Source organism: Periophthalmus magnuspinnatus, chromosome 3, assembly GCF_009829125.3.
Source record: "Periophthalmus magnuspinnatus isolate fPerMag1 chromosome 3, fPerMag1.2.pri, whole genome shotgun sequence".
Classification (NCBI taxonomy): Eukaryota; Metazoa; Chordata; class Actinopteri; order Gobiiformes; family Gobiidae; genus Periophthalmus; species Periophthalmus magnuspinnatus.
In genome coordinates, this window is record NC_047128.1 from 1633086 (window position 1) to 1650112 (window position 17027).

At 42.1% G+C, this 17027-nt stretch overlaps 1 protein-coding gene across 1 annotated transcript; it reads right to left on the reverse strand.

The window, feature by feature from the left end:
- il1fma (interleukin-1 family member A) lies at positions 1 to 16316 on the reverse strand. Its single transcript, XM_033986912.2, has 8 exons — positions 16302 to 16316; positions 10229 to 10347; positions 9399 to 9495; positions 8372 to 8534; positions 7094 to 7282; positions 4705 to 4830; positions 2280 to 2434; positions 1 to 266 (listed from the first exon to the last, which is right to left on the reverse strand). Exons 1-8 carry the CDS (start codon positions 16305 to 16307, stop codon positions 45 to 47), a joined length of 1077 nt encoding a protein of 358 aa, XP_033842803.1. The 5' UTR covers positions 16308 to 16316; the 3' UTR covers positions 1 to 44.
- Positions 16317 to 17027: the final 711 nt, after the last annotated feature.

Genomic DNA, 17027 nt, shown 5'->3' on the forward strand with positions numbered 1-17027 from the left:
CTGTCAGTCATGGCCCCCCAAAAAAGTTCCAGTCCGTCCCCTCCTCATTTTTTTATAATAATGATGAATTGTCTTTTCTGTCTCTCGTCTATCTCCATCGTCGCCATCTCCACAGAGTTGACGTCAGAGTTCTGGATGAACCAGCCGGTGTGAAGCGCCGACTCAAACGTGGTCTCCCCGGTGCGTTCACTTTTCATGTAGAAAACAAAGGCCAGAGCCTGACGATCTCTCCTCGAGATGTTCTTCAGCTTCTGTTTTTCACAAATCTACAACACAAACGTACAGATCTTAGAAAAGGAATTTAGAGGGGAGTTAAAGAAGCATTTTTTGTGCTTCAGAAATGTTTTTCTTCCTTGAACAGGAATGAGGGCCTTAGACATCCATCCTCAGACCCAAAGCAAACAAAGGAAACAAAGAGAACAATAGGGCTAGCCAGGATGCTAATACAGACAGTTGAAAAAAAATCCTAAGTCTTTTGTCTCTAAATATTTTAATTTTATCTTTTCAGAGCATTTAGAACGACTCATTAATCTGAGCAAATCCAGCACCGAGGAATGAGCCTCATTGTACAGTGGAACTTTGAGTCACATGGGTCAAATTCGACATTTTAATACCAGAGACGCCCCGAGTGTAAATGCCATTAAAGAAATAAGTGTTTTTCACAGACAGGGGGCAGTATGTGATCTCCACAGACCTGACTAGTCCTAATTTCCTCCTGTGGGTCGATCGTAAAGAAAAGATGTTTGTGAATAAACCTCAGACGACTTAATAAACGACTTAAAACGTAATATCTAATCAAATAAGATCAAATAAGAGACATAAGCCATGTCAATCAAACCTGTTGCTAACGCTAACAGGAGCGACCTCGGGGAAAGAAGGACCTGATTTGTCTGTTATTAATGTTCATATCGTGATTTACAGACACAATAGTGAAATAAAAAACCCAGGATCATGTAGAGGGTTAATACGAACATTTAAGACGAAAATGGGGTGAGCGCCCTGACCCATCCCCTCCAACCAAAACTATCTGGCTCCGCCCCTGTTCTTGTTGTATCAGTTTTTACCAGTTCAGGTTTCAGTCTTTTTGTCAGTTTTTCTGGACACGTTTAGAATGTGAACTTTGAACAGAATCATATTATTAAAATGTAAAGCGTAAACCTAATCAGAAAAGTGATAATTGTTATACATGTTTTACAGTGGAGGTCCATCAGGGCCAGCAGGGCCTTCTCTGCTGGTTTAAAGTACATTTAAAGCCTTTAAATTTAAAGAATAATCAGAGCAGAGTCCACTGGAAGTAGACACAGACACAGTCAGTTTCAACAGACAGATCTCGATTCTGCATTTCAGGCCTAGCTAGAAGTTCCTACGCAAAATGGACATGCACGTGTCCTGTGATTGGATAATAAGCTGCTACAGCGTGAAAGGCGGCAGTTTGCAGAATGTCAAACTAAACCTGGAGATCCGTGTCCTGTATGTATAACCCGGGCAAAGGAGGAGAACAGATTGATCAGGCTGCAGATATACTTTCCACGCCATGGAAGAAGATGGACCTTTCCCGAAAAGCTGAATATTATGAGAAGAGTTCGGACAACCCCTACGCTAGCTAACCTGTCCCAGCGAGGAAAAGGGTTTGTCCGTCATTACCAGACGAGCAACTATGAACGGTCCCTGTGGCTCACAGCTTCTGAGAAACATTGCAAATTGTACTGCTGTTGTCCGGCTGGGTATTTAAAGTGTGTTTAAAAATGTTTGGAGACACTGGAGTGGACCTGCAGCTCAGGAGCGCGCAGGGAGACGGAGCTCCACTGTGGAAAAGTGAATTTATGATGTTAATAATAACATGGAGCACTGAAGTCACCTCAGTTAAAACTGCACTAAAGTTCGTTCAGTCTCAGTTGCGTCACATTTTCAGTTATTTGTTGTTGTATAGCCTATTGTCAAAAATACAAATGATCCTTTTACTTTATTTTCAAAGAATAGTTTGTTATTGTCTGGTCAATGTCTTACATGAAACCACGACATTGTGCAGTTTATTGGACAGACTTGTTTAGCGTCATTTTCATGCCATTTTGTTTGACATCTTTAAGTCGCATTTTTATTTTTCATTTTTGACAGTATCTGTGATCTTAGTTTCCTGCTCTTAATTGTAAATGCAGTGCTGCTTATTGGTTTGGGGGACGTCACTGAAGGCCCCTGGGTCAAATGCACGGCTCGCCACTGATTTTTTTCCCAGAATGGTGCAGACTTTTTAACATGGCTTTTTGTAATGTTTGCGTTACCTCGACACAGAGCTGGACTCGGTTTTCTTCGTCTTGGCTGCATTTGAGGAAGCAGTTGGATCCGCTGAAGTTGAGCACCACGGGCATCCCCCGGAGCTTCACCTCAGAGCTGGGCCCATACCGGTCAGACTTGTAGTAGTAGATGGTGATCAGGTCTGAAAACAAATATCATTACATGAGCAGTCAATGCATTTTTACCACTTTCTACATTTAATATACAAACGGAACACATCAAATATATGAAGTGAGATATACGGAGAAAAATAAGTACCGTATTTTCCGCACTATAAGGCGCATCGGAATATAAGGCGCACCTTCAATGAATGGCCTATTTTAAAACAAATTTCATATATAGGGCGCACCGCATTATAAGGCGCATAGAATATAAACTACTGTAGTATCTGAGGTTGTGTTACGCATCCACGAGATGGAGCTGCGCTGAAGGGAACGTCAACAAAACAGTCAGATAAGTCAGTCAAACTCACAAAACAAGTTAATGCATTCACAATATAGTAACTCTCGAAATAGTGCAACGCAATAACAATAACTCAACGTTGTTCAAACGTTAATGTCCATATTCACAATATCTCCCAGCCTTGTTTAGTTGTAAACACGTGAAAGAAACACGTAAAGCCTCACTTTTTCAGCTCATTCCTCATTCACAAATCCGTCGAGTTCTTCCTCTTCAATGTCTGAGTTGAACAGTTGGTCGAGCTCATTCAAAGTGCACGATTCCGTCTCGTCAAAATCGCCATTATCCGTGTCGCTGCTGTTGTCTTAACAGTTCAGTGACAATTCCTGCCTTCGTGAAACTCGGACCACAGTTGAGACTGATATATCAGCCCAGGCATCCGCGATCCATTGGCAGATTGTGGCGTATGTCGCGCTGTCTCCCCGTTATCCCTATAGGGTCGGATCCTGTCGTTGCAGATAGAGCGGGTTGCGGACTTTCCAGCAGCGTAACTCCGCGCCCAGTCGTGCTCTCATGTAAATTCAAACGGCGTCTCAAAGCGGAGACACGGGGCTATCTAAATATTTTACCATCATTACGGTAAATCTGCCTCTGTTGTCCTGAAGGTGATGAATGAGAGCGCGGGGCTGCGGGGATTTTCCCAGTCATTTATTCGACGCGTAAAAGAAAAAATACGGATGGATGTGTAAAATAGAAGTAGTTGTGTGGAAAAAATGCAGCAAATGCTGATACTTCGTTTAACATGATTTTTATGGCTAAAAAATAATAAAAGTCTAGGTCTAGGTGAGCTGTACTGGCCCAGAGTGTGCTCAGTCCTTAAAGGGTTATTACCGCTATTACTTCAGCGACGCCTCCTGACTACGGGTGTCATAATTGACCAATATTGATCCATATATAAGGCGCATCGGATTATAAGGCGCACTGTGGGTTTTTGAGAAAATTAAAGGCTTTTAGGTCTTATAGTGCGGAAAATACGGTAAGTTAAATTACTAATAACAAAAAAAAAAATTTTAATAAATGATGTTCAAATCCTCAGTCTCCCCCGTGTCCTGATTGGCTGTTAGACTGTAGACCATTGTGTCGTGCATCCTGATTGGCTGTTGGACTGTAGACCATTGTGTTGTGCGTCCTGATTGGCTGTTGGACTGTAGACCATTGTGTCGTGCGTCCTGATTGGCTGTTGGACTGTAGACCATTGTCCATCAGTCTCCTCCGTGCCGTGTCTCCTGTCCAGTACAGAATGTGTTCAGACAAATTTACATAAACGTTGGATCTCAGTGTGACTCTGAAGTGCTGTACTTTTGCAATTTGTTTTCTCCACCGACAAAACCCACAATGTCGATGAAACGTTCTGCACCGACAAAGACGCCTACGAAGGTTTGAACTTTGAGAGAGTTTAAACGAGAGAGAAATGTGAGAAAATGTTAATGCCAGTGTGGGAAAAATAAATGATAAACAAGGGAACACTGTAGTATATTCCAGACACTTAGCAACGCTGTCAATCAAACCTGTTGCTAACGCTAGCAAGAGCGACCTCTGAGAAAGAAGGCACCTGATTTGTCTGTTATTAATGTTCATATTTTGATTTACAGACACAATAGTGAAATAAAAACCCCAGGATCATGTAGAGGGTTAATACGAACATTTAAGACCAAAATGACGAGTCTGAAGCAGCAGAGACAGAGAGAGGGGACAGTTTTTACACAGAAAGTGAATTGGAGCCAGAGTTGATGGAGCAGGAAGCGCACCATGATCACTTCCTGTTTGGAGCACGACAGCTAGCAGGTTAGCTATGTCCATTTATATAAACAGTCTATGGTTGGTATATATTAATTTTGTCATATTCAGTTAAATCCCCACAGCAGTCACACCTGGATGGGGGGGTCACACCTGGATGGGGGGGGGGGTCACACCTGGGTGGGGGTCACACCTGGGTGGGGTGGGGGGTCACACCTGGATGGGGGGACATGTAGACCTGCTTCTCGTGGCACAGGCTGTTGAGGAACAGACGACTCGTCACATTCTCCACTTTGACCTCGTTGCATTTTTGATGCCGGAAAGAGCCGCTTCCTCCGGGAACTGAAAACAAGAAAACAGTCTCAGAATAACACAAGAAACAACACAAAACTGAGAAAAAACACATGTGAAAAATAGGTAAACCGTGAGAACATGTTTAATCCTCTATAGCAGTGGTCCCCAACCACCGGGCCGTGGACCGGTACCGGTCCGTGGATCAATTGGTACCGGGCCACCGGCCGTCCAAGAAATAATTAATTATTTCCGTTGTATTTATTATCTGAGTCTGAACAATCGTTTATTTTGAAAAATGACCGGATTCTCTCGGTTACATTTCCGTCACTTGAGCGACAACAACTTAACCACTTAGTGTTCCAACGGCCCGCGCGCGTATTGCGTAATTTTACGTAGCAGTTTTGCGTTTTAAACATGACGAAACGGACAAAACAAAGGAAGTACACGACCGAGGACACTGTGGATGTTTGTACAAGTTAAACTAGAGGCATCTGGACCCGGAGCGGTTCGTGGAGCCGAGTGAAGATCTAATGATGGACTCAAGAGCAGAGGACCTGATGTGCTGATGGACTGGATGCTGTTCCTGATCGGTAAACGTGGTTTATTCTGCTATTGTGGGTCAAATGTGTATCATGTGTAATCATTAGCATTAGCTAATGCCAATCCGCGCCCCAAAGTGTATAAATGCTCAGCAGACAAACTCACAGTGATTCTGACACCTGTGGGTAAAACTATAGGGTGTGACCTTTACAAAGACACAAACTTGTGCATTTACTACTGAGGGTTCAATAGTGGTGATTATTTTAATTTGGAGAGGTCAGAACAAAGGCAATTTCACCAAAATGACCCGGAATGCTAAGGGTTTTTAACCCACAAATTAGCTAAATGAGTAAACCCCCCCCCCCCCCCCCCCCCCCGGTCCACGGTAAAATTTTCAAGCGTTGGCCGGTCCGCGGTGATAAAAAAGTTGGGGACTACTGCCCTATAGGACAAAGGACGGCTCATATAAAGACAAAAGACGGCTCATATAAAGACAAAGGACGGCTCATATAAAGACAAAGGACGGCTCATATAAAGACAAAGGACGGCTCATATAAAGACAAAGGACGGCTCAGATAAAGACAAAGGACGGCTCATATAAAGACAAAGGACGGCTCAGATAAAGACAAAGGACGGCTCAGATAAAGACAAAGGACGGCTCATATAAAGACTAAGAGTGACTCTATAAAACTTTCACTACAATAAAAGTTTTGGCACGTTCCATTCAGTTGTTTGTTTTCACGACTGTAGCTATAAAAGTTGGAGAGGCGCTGATACCGATACCAGCATCGAGTATTGGTCCAGTACCAGATGCCAGTGCTCACACTCTCCAGTGTGCTGCCGATGTGCTGCAAATATCAGCGCAGTGTTTATAATAGGAGCATGCTAACGTAGCTAATGTTGCTATGTGGCTCTGGTGATTATTTGCTTGTTCATGTGATTTATTAAAACTGACAAATGTATCGACTGAACAGAGCGAGTCCAGAGCTTTAAAAGACAAACAGCCTGAACATGTGGGACAAAGAGACCGAGGGAACACACACTCTCAGTTAGCAGTTAGCAGTTAGCTCGTTAGCAGTTAGCTCGAAGCAGAGTAAATATCAAATCCAGGAGCTGATCTAAATAAATTATATTTGTATTATATGAAACTACAGTGACTTCAGTAGAAATAAAACTGCCTCAGATCAGTTTTCTAATATGAAAAAGTGGCTTTAGCTTTGATAAAAATCCATTTAAATGAATTAGATTTACTGCTGTAATGAACCCTGTGAAGATAAGGTCTGGTATCAGGGCGAGCATCAGCGAGTACTCAAAGTGAAGTACTCATACTCCTTTGGGAAAAAGTGGTATCTGTGCATCCGTAACAATAATAAAGTAATAATAATACAATAACAACAACAACAATAATAATAATAATAATATTAACAACAATATGCAAATGAGCCGTATATATATTAGCAGAAGTTAATATGAATAATTAACCCAAAGTGAAACACGTGTATGAAAGTTCATTTTGAGGCTGAGATGTTTCATTTGTCGTTGTAGTACCAATGAGTGGCCACTAGTCCAACTCGAGACACGTTTAAGCAGCTGTATGGTCCCTAGAGTCTCAGTGTCAGAGGTCAACTCAGGGTCACTGTAGGTCACTTTTATAATGCCCATAGAAGAACATTCTGCATACACCTCATCTGTGTATGCTAACATGTACGTTAATGATAATCTGCTATAGTTAGACGAGACTCTCCGTGTTTTCCCCGAGCCGTGGACTGACCTCGCGTGATGGAGCTGGACTCGGCCACCATGACGACGTCATCGTAGAGACACTCCTTGTGGCTGCACTCGGGGCACGGCTCTGTGGAGTCACAGCTCCTCCCCGTCATCACAGAGATGGTGGTGTTCTTCATCGACACCACCAGGAGGTCGCTCTCCTCAGCCTCCTCTGTGCACACCTCCTCTTCACCTGCACAAACAGCGAGCAAGTTACAGTTATGTTTTGTATTTTATTTGAAGCAGTATAGAGGTATATGCTGGGTTGTGTTTGTACTGATGCTTTACCTGATTAGAACAAAGATGCTGGATTTTGCCATTAAATTTGCCATTAAAACTAAACATTTTTAGTGAAATATGTTTAAGTTTTGATGTGGGAACTGTCAAAACCCAACAAATGTTCAGTCTAATGTCAGTCGGACACTGACCGAGCTCCTGTGTCATGGACTCAGCTCCTGTCCATGTTAAAGAGGCTCCACAGTCTCTACATTTAAGACCAGGCTTAAAACGTTCCTCTTTGAATGAGCTCATGTTCAGGACAGTGAGGAGCAGAAATAAAACCTGCAGTTTCAGTTAAGCTGCCTAGGGGGAGCTATGCTGGAAGTATGGTGACCTGAGACTATCCTCTGTTTTGTCTTATTTTCCCTCAAACAGCTTCACTCTTCAGTTCACCTGGAGTTTGTTCATTACTCTTCACATGCTGTTCCCTGTTTCAGATGCCCTTCTTTTTCCCACTTTTTTTTTATTTTTTCTTGCTGAGAAGGAGGGTTTAAGGACAGGGGGCGCTCTAGGACGCTTGTTTGTTTTCTGTTGATTAATTTTTTTGTCTGTTTCTGTTTCATTGTTGATTTTCTAACTTCCTGTTGGTTAAATTCTCATATTAAATAATTCTCATGTTCAGGCTTTACAAAAATAAGTTGAATAGAATTGAATCCCTCCAGACTCCAGCTCTACTCAATCTCATATTCCCAAACCAAAATTAAGGCGTGATTCGAAATCTCTTGTTCCTCTTTGCCGAGCTTGTTCCCTCCTTATAATAAGAGTAAATCAGACTTTTATCATTAGAGTAAATGAGACGACACAGTTTAAAACGACACAGTCTCAGCTTCACAAAGATCCCAGGCTTTTGTTTGTCCTCCAAATGTTTCAGACACAGGATCAGTTTGATTATTGAAATTTAACAAAACAGAAATAACTCCACAAATGTTTTTTTCATGAGGGAACAAGCTTACGTTTTTATTAAGGGAGGGCATCTGGGTTACGAGCCTGCCGTATCGCTTACCTTCTCCTTTGGGTAAGACCTCGTTTTGTTCTTGGTCGTCCTTCCTCCTCATCTCCTGGTTGAACCACAGCAGACGCTTCTCTTTGGAGCATGGGACCAACACGTCGCCATCTGAAGGTTTCTCCTCCACAGGCTCCTTCTTTCTGATCGTCTTATGCACCGTCTGACCACAAAGACAAAAGACAGATTATTTTAGTCCTGGTTTAGTCCTGGTTTAGTCCAGGTTAAGTCCAGGTTAAGTCCTGGTTTAGTCCTGGTTTAGACCTCGTTTAGACCTCGTTTAGACCTCGTTTAGACCTCGTTTAGACCTGATTTGGTCTTGGTTTAGTCCTGGTTAAGTCCTGGTTTACACCTTGTTTAGACCTGGTTTAGTCCTGGCTTAGTCCTGGTTTAGTCCTGACTTAGTCCTGGTTTGGTCTGGTTCAGTCCTTGTTTAGTCCTGGTTTAGTCCTGGTTTAGTCCTGGTTTAGTCCTGCTTTAGTCCTGATTCAGTCCTGGTTTAATCCTGGTTTAGTCCTAGTTTTAGTCCTGGTTTAGTCCCAGTTTAATCCCGGTTTAGTCCTAGTTTTAGTCCCGGTTTAGTCCTGGTTTAGTCCATGGAAGTGGATCTCTCCTTCACTGTGGTTCTCTTCAATGTTTCTCTTTTTCCCAGTGTTTTTCAGTGTTTTCTAAGGACAGGGGGCGCTGTGGGACAGTGGTTCCTGCAGGAGGAGGGTCTGAGGACAGGGGGCGCTGTGGGACAGTGGTTCCTGCAGGAGGAGGGTCTGAGGACAGGGGGCGCTGTGGGACACTTCACCATTTGCTTGTCTGTTTCTGTTTCATTGTTGATTTTCTGTGGCTGCTGCTCAGAGCCAGTTGTACTTGGGGAACCTCTTGGACATCAGTGTTTAAGGCTTGTAAACCAGCTGGGACACTGCTCTTTTATGTTTTGATTGTATTTTACAGACATTTTCCTCGACAGCACTAATCACACTAATGCGCAGATGTTAAATAGAATCCTTTGAGTAGAAACGGGGCGGGATCTCACCAGCATGGGGCTCCCCTGGGTCAGGATCTCTGCCAACTGCTCTGGAGGAACATCCTGGATCTCAGTGTTGTTCACCATCATCAGCCTGTCTCCTGTCCTGAAAAAACAAAATAACAAAAACATTATTAATAAAACCACAAGAGAGGAGAGTGTTTTTTGCCTCTAAAAGCTCCAAACTGTGCTTTCTTTGTGGTGGCACTTCCGGTTAGTTTTGCCGCTACAATCTGATATAAAAGTTCGTTGATTTGCGGGAAACATCAGCGATGCCCAACTCTCTGGAGGCTTCAAAACGTCTCTGTCTCTGTAGAACGTATTTCCTGTCACGATCGACCCCACGGAAAACGATACAACCCAAAAAATGATGACGGCGCCCACGGAAACTTGTGGAATAAGGTGAAGAGGAACAGCTTCGTCGCCTCCTCAGTCACGACTCTCGCTAAACAGATCTTTTGCTCACGTTTGCGTAAATTTTATCTTCTGTTGGTAACTTGAAAGTGAGAACCTGTGTGTTTGTGGCTCATCGAGGCTAGAGCAGCTATAGCGGCTAATCTGGAGCTGATTTCCATATTTGGAATTCTGACCGCAAGTATCATAGCAACCAAAGAGCCAACCAGCAGCAAGGTCTTCCCGCCAACACTGCTGGTTTTACAGGGAGGGTCCTGTCAATCAAACCTGTTGAGCTGCATGATGGGAGCTGTCGTTTTAGTTTGATTTAATATGAACTTTAAGGGGGGAAAAGAACCAGAACCCCTACCAACCCGTAACTTTTTAACTTTTGACCTTTTGATGTTTAAATATTTGAATAAAACACAAAAAAACATCAACTTTACCTGAGGAAGAACTTCTCTTGAGGTTTCGTCCGATTTTTGATGACACTCTTCACCTCATATTGGTGCTTTCCTTCGGTTTCCTGGTGGACTATGAAGACCCCTCCACCCACTGGCAAATCCTGCAATTTACACGAACATTAGCTGTGGTTAAGTCCAGGTTCAGTCCCAGTTCGGTCTTGGTTTAGTCCTGGATGAGTCTGGTTGGTTTTAATTTTTCCAGACCAAGGTTTAGTTTGTTTTCATCCCTGAGTTTGACATGTCTGTGTTCAATCAGCTGATTTAAACAGGTTTTGCTGCTGTGTTTCTACCGGTGGAGGCAGGACGACAGCGCCATCTGCAGTCCGACTTCTTCAGGACAGTGTCGCAGGTGTGAGAGTAGAAAGGCCCCTCGTCCCGGTTTAAAATCCTCTGTCCCAGTGACGTTTGCTCCGTCTCAGTCCATGATGTGGTTCTGGTGGAGCCTTTTCACTCACACACCACATACTGTCCTGAAGAAGTCGGACTGCAGATGGCGCTGTCGTCCTGCCTCCACCGACAGGAACACAGCACCAAACCCTGTTTAAATCAGTCGCAGCAAGATCACATGACCACTGTGAGGCGCTAGTGAGCTCCAAAGTGTCAGGGATGAAAACAAACTAAACCTTGGTCTGGATAAATAATCTCAAATGAGTCTGGTTGGGTCCTGATTGGTCCTGGTTTGGTTCCACAAAGTCCTGGCTCAACCCTGTTCCTGATTTTGAACAGTTAGAAACATTTTTCATTTTTCCCACCAAATGTTTTTTTTGTAATTCTTTCTAACGTCCTGGAATAGTCACAGTTTCTTTCGTCTGTTTGGATTTAAAACAGTAACTCATCTCTGATAGTAGTGCTCATCTTATTCAACGCTTTTTTATTGCAACTTTTGGGCAACTTTTTTTAAAGTCTTTTTTTATTTCACAAACCACTAATACAGGATTGTTTTTGAGTTGTCCTATTTAATTTTTTTTATATATACCAAAATTATTGTAGTTTTCTTATGTATCATGTTATCTGTATATTATTTTATTTATTTATTAATTTATTATTTTATTTTTATATATGTATTATTTATTTTTATTTAATCTTTATATATTTATTTTTATTAAATTTGTATTTATTTATTTATTTATTATTTATTTATTTATTTAATTTTTCATGTATTTATTTTTATTTAATTTTTATGTATTTATTTATTTTTATTTAATTTTTATGTATTTATTTATTTTACTTTTATGTGGTCATCTGACGTTCTTCTAAATGTGCTGTAGAAATAACTTGAACTGTGTTAAATCCAAATAACCATGTATGTGTTATTCCCCTGATTTGTTACCACACACGTGAATCCACCGGCCGTTTGGTAACATCATGTACCGTAAGTAACACGGGTCTGTTTAGTTTTACCACATTCATAAAATTACCTTTTATTTTCATCAGATGTCACAGTCCACTGGGTTTGGAAACGTGGCAGTGACTATAGTAAATAACTATTATTTAACTACACTATAAGAAAAAATAGAGTTAATATACAACAAACTTTCAGGAACATTCAACTTTATTTAAGTTGTACATTTAAAAAAACATAAAAGTCAACACAAAACAAATCTACAGTTAACACGATACATAGGAAAAGAAACAATAAAACAGCTGTATATGTGTCCAGTGTTAAATACCAGGGAGAACAGGTGGGTTTTCAGTCTGGTCTTAAACTGTGTTAAAGACTGAGAGGATCTGACAGGCAGGGGGCGCTGTTACATAGTCTTGAAAAGGTTCTGTCACCTCTGGGCTTGAGTCTGGCTTTGGTCAGCTGACCTCTGACCTCAGGGATGTGGGTGGAGGATAGGGCTGCAGTAAGTACCTCAAATAAAGAGGACCCATAGAGCGCAGACTGGACCCACAGAGCGCAGACTGGACCCTTAGAGCGCAGACTGGACCCACAGAGCGCAGACTGGACCCACAGAGCGCAGACTGGACCCACAGAGCGCAGACTGGACCCACAGAGCACAGACTGGACCCACAGAGCACAGACTAGACTCATTTAAACAAAACGTGCCTGAACAAAGCCGTGTATTTACAGTGAGCAGAAATAATAACACTGACCCCCTCGAAAAAAAAGTCCATCTTTCATAAACTGAACGATGAGTCGTATCATCATATTTTTGTTTTTACAATTCACTCCTGATGATGGATTTACAGCGTCTTTTTTACCGTCAAAGTCTGTTGTGCTTTTCAAAATAAAACTCCTTCATACACAGTGGATTGGAAACAATGACTTTTATTTCAAATGCAACAATTATACAAGACATTTCACCAACTATTTGATCCCAGGAACGTGTAAATATCTGTGAGTGAAATACGTTCAAAATATGAGCTGATTTAATCCTCTGACCTTTTGGAAATCCAATGTCATTTATAGATTTGGGCTCATTATGTGAAGCGTACACATTTGAAACATGACTTTATACAGTATTGTCTCTTATTAACAAACACAAATCACTCCAAAGTCAACACCGTGTAAAAGAGAAGTGGACAATATCTGACCTCTGCAGAACCTAAGAGCCTCCTGAAAAAAAAAAAAACAACAACCACAGACTGTAAAGAAGTGACTGAGTGAGTGCGACGTCACCACAGCTTCAGCTCAAATGAAGCTCATAGAGTATCATAGCAACCAAAGAGCCAATCAGGAGTGAGGCCATGGACTGAACCAGGACTAAACCCCGCTCTCTAGCAGCTATCGCTAACGCACATGACCCTTCACACGGACAGAGGCTCACTGATTTCTGCATAACCCGAGGAAAAAGAAAAACTAAAACACAACTCCGCCCACATCAGTCCATCTTTCTCACAATCAGGGAATAATTTAGCTCCATAAAATGCTTTTTTATGGAAGAAAAATAGATCGGGGAATGTGATGAGACACTTGGGCTCTTTTTCATGGGTCACGTTTAAAATACAATAACAGAAAAAAACAAAAAAACAAAAACGAGTACACAAAATGAGATTACGCAGTGGGAGGAGCTAACCCGTAATAAGGAAGTGTTATTTTTGGGCCCATGTGCCGGTGAGCACGTGCCACTGAAAACAACACGACGCCATCTTGGATTCTTCCAGATTTGTTTACACTTCTGTGGTTATTAGCTATAGTTTTATCAGCCTGTTGCTAACACTGTTACAAAACACAAAAGAAAACAAAGATTACACTTACCTTTTTACAAACGGAGACAAAATAAGCCAGAGCCGTGAGACGTTTGGTTCCTCGTTGAAGATAAAAGAAGTGAAGATTGTTGGTGTGAAATCGGAGCTGAACTCAAACTCCTCGGACATGACACAAACACGTGTTCCAGCAGAATAAATACTGTTCAACTTTAAACTTTTTAGGAGCTTTACCTTTGTTAATGTCCTGATGTGAGCTACAGTTTTTAAAGGTCCTATAGTAACGTAAAACTGACTCTTGTAGCTTTAATCCATGTTGTAATGCTGTTACCGCTTCAAAAACAGACCTGGAGTTGTGTTTTGTTTCATTCAAAATGCTCTGTTCCACCTTGTGATGTCATCAAGTGGTAGTTTTCACGTTAACAGCTCCTTGTTGAAATATAATGTCACAAACGTCCGTTATATTAGGAACTCGTCATTGGAAGCTGCAAGATCTTACTTCAATGCAATGATAATCTCTCACATCCTGTACTGCATGTCGTCCTGGTCTCAAGCCAAAGCGACCGAGACTCCAATAAGATCTTTGCACAATCAGGCTCTCAAAATTCTTGATAAAAATACCACCACTGCAATATATTAGACAAATATAAAATTTTAAGCTTTGACAATTTGATCAGATACTCTGATATCCGCCTGGTGCATAAAATCCTTCATGACGCTGTCCCACCCCCTTGAAAACTTTTGTACAGCCACGTGCTCAACTCACTAACAGAGCACAGGTCTGTCTCAAGGGGTGACTGTGATGTTCCCACAAGAAAGTCTGCTTTTTCCCAATCAGCCTTTTCCTACAAAGCCATTAAAGAATGGAACAGGCTCCCAGACAACTTAAAGAACATGGCACAATGTAACTGCACATTGTCCTTTTAAATAAAATGAAGTAAAGTAAAGTAAAGGTGGAACAGTGATTTCAGTTTGAGAGAAGAACTTAGCCTTAAATCTGCAGGTTTGTGTGTTAAACGTGTGCGAATGAAACAAAGAAAAAAGCACAACTCCAGGTCTGTGTGTGACGAGGAAACGACATTAGAACAGAGTAATACATTTATAATTACCGTAAATTTCGGACTACAGAGCGCACCTTGATATAAGCCGCACCAGCTAAATTTGAAGAGAAAATCAATTTTGTACATATATAAGCCGCACCTGAATGTAAGCCGCAGGTTTTCATATTGTAACATGAGACATTTACACAGAAAGACGGTGCACTGACACGCTTTTTTTTAAACTGTGCCTGAAAATTGGCACCAACACGACAACAACACGGGATGAACACATCTGCAGGTTTAGAAAATAAAGCTGCACCAACACGGAAAATCTGCTTTTATTTCCTCTGAAAACTTTTGTCGTCTTTTTACATTGACCAAGTTGGATTCATTGATGTCGAGCTTACGTGCAGTGGCTCTATTTCAGGGGTCGGCAACTCGCGGCTCCGGAGCCGTATGCGCCTCTTTCCGCCTCATACTGCGGCTCTGCGTGGCTTGGGAACTAACACAGACACAGCTCACAGTCCTGCGTAAAGAGCCCTGATTTTCAGACGCTGTGCGCACAGGGGTCAGGAGCAACTTTGGCCCGTCCCTAATGACACACTAATAAGCTCGTCCGTAGATGTATCATGAAAATCCTGCTGGAAATCGCCACAGAAATCTATTTGATGTAGTAGCAAGTTTATTATCTGCTCTTGTCTCCGCGGTGACGTATCACGTATAACACATCAGACACGACGCACAAAAGTAGAGCCACAAGCGAGTGAAAATGAGCCAAAACAAAAGTCTTTGGGGAGCTTTTTAACAAAGGGGAAAAGGACAACTGAGGAGCCAGAAGAAGAGACTACGACCTCCAAGAAAAAGAAAGATAAATTTAACAGACAATGCCTACTTAAAATCTGGGTTTGTCGCTACAGGTGACTCTCACGCACAGTCCGCTCTGCGTAACATACGGGAAAAGCAAATAAGGCAATGAAACCTTCAAAACTGCTTTGGCACATGGAGAATAAGCACCTGGGATTAAACGATACGCTACGAGTTTTTTTGTTGTTGTTTTTTTAAAGAAACTGCGGAGTAGAGTAGACAGAATCACATAATCAGCGCAGGATGCATTGATGCAGCGGTTTGGTGAGTTGTATTTTTTTAATGCACTTAAGTTGTTTTTGCCATATTTATCTGCCACGTGTAGAAGGCTTGTCCGTGAAAGTAAAACCTACATTATTCCGTTACATTATTGTTATTATACAGTGTTATCTTCATTTTAGATGTCAAAAAGTATTTGCGGCTCCCAGTGTTTTATTTTATGTGGAAAGTGGGTCCAAATGGCTCTTTGCGTGTTAAAGGCCGACCCCTGCTCTGTTTCCTTTCTGTTTCTTTATCTTAAAAACTGCATCATATCCATTTCATGATGCGCAAAATGATCGTTCAAAATCAAAACTAGTGAATTCTTCAGAGCAGAATCTTTCCCCACGTCTGTCTCACTTTTACGTTTACAGCTAGAGAGCGCCCCCCAGGGGCCGTTATCCAGTAAAATTCCATATATAAGCCGCACTGCTGTAAAAGCCGCAGGGTTCAAAGCGTGGAAAAAAAGTAGCGGCTTATAATCCGAAATTTACGGTATATTCTCTTATTAAATCGTTCTTAGATACAGAATGTGTTATGTTCGTTATGTTTGTGCGTCTGAAAGCCACGAAAAAACGGATTTACACAGGTTAAAATATGACACGCATTTCCGATATAGTGATAAGCTGCATTCACACACACAAACACACACAAACACACACAAAACACACACAATACGACAAGATTATGACGAAACTAAACCAAAGCGACGATTCAAACTGGACTAAAGGAGCTGGACTTACCTCCATGATGTCGTCTTTAACACTTCAAGTTCAAATGACTGGAATATAAAAGCGTGAGAAGTTCTGCTTTTTCCCCGATGAAGAGGAACTGGTCAAACTAGAAAAAAGGAAGCGAAGGTTCAGATGTTTGAAATACGATAAGACACATCAAAATAAATACTCACTCTGATAATACGCTTTGAATTTGTATTTTTATTTTGAGATGCAGATGTTGAGTTATAGTTTTTATATTGTGTTTTCCCTCCGAGAAGGAAAAACTCACCCACAGACTCCAGTGCACACACACAGAGTGCGCTGCTCAAGGACACAACAACAGGATGTGTCTGTGGGAGCTGGAATCACACCGTCAACCTGTGAGTCAATGGATCTGAAACCAGGACTAGACCAGGACTAGACCAGGACTGAACCAGGACTAGACCAGGACTGAACCAGGACTGGACCAGGACTGGACCAGGACTGGACCAGGACTGAACCAGGACTGGACCAGGACTGGACCAGGACTAGACCAGGACTGAACCAGGACTAGACCAGGACTAGACCAGGACTAGACCAGGACTGAACCAGGACTGAACCAGGACTGAACCAGGACTAGACCAGGACTAGACCAGGACTGAACCAGGACTAGACCAGGACTGAACCAGGACTAAACCAGGACTGGACCAGGACTGGACCAGGACTGGACCAGGACTGAACCAGGACTGAACCAGGACTGAACCAGGACTGAAC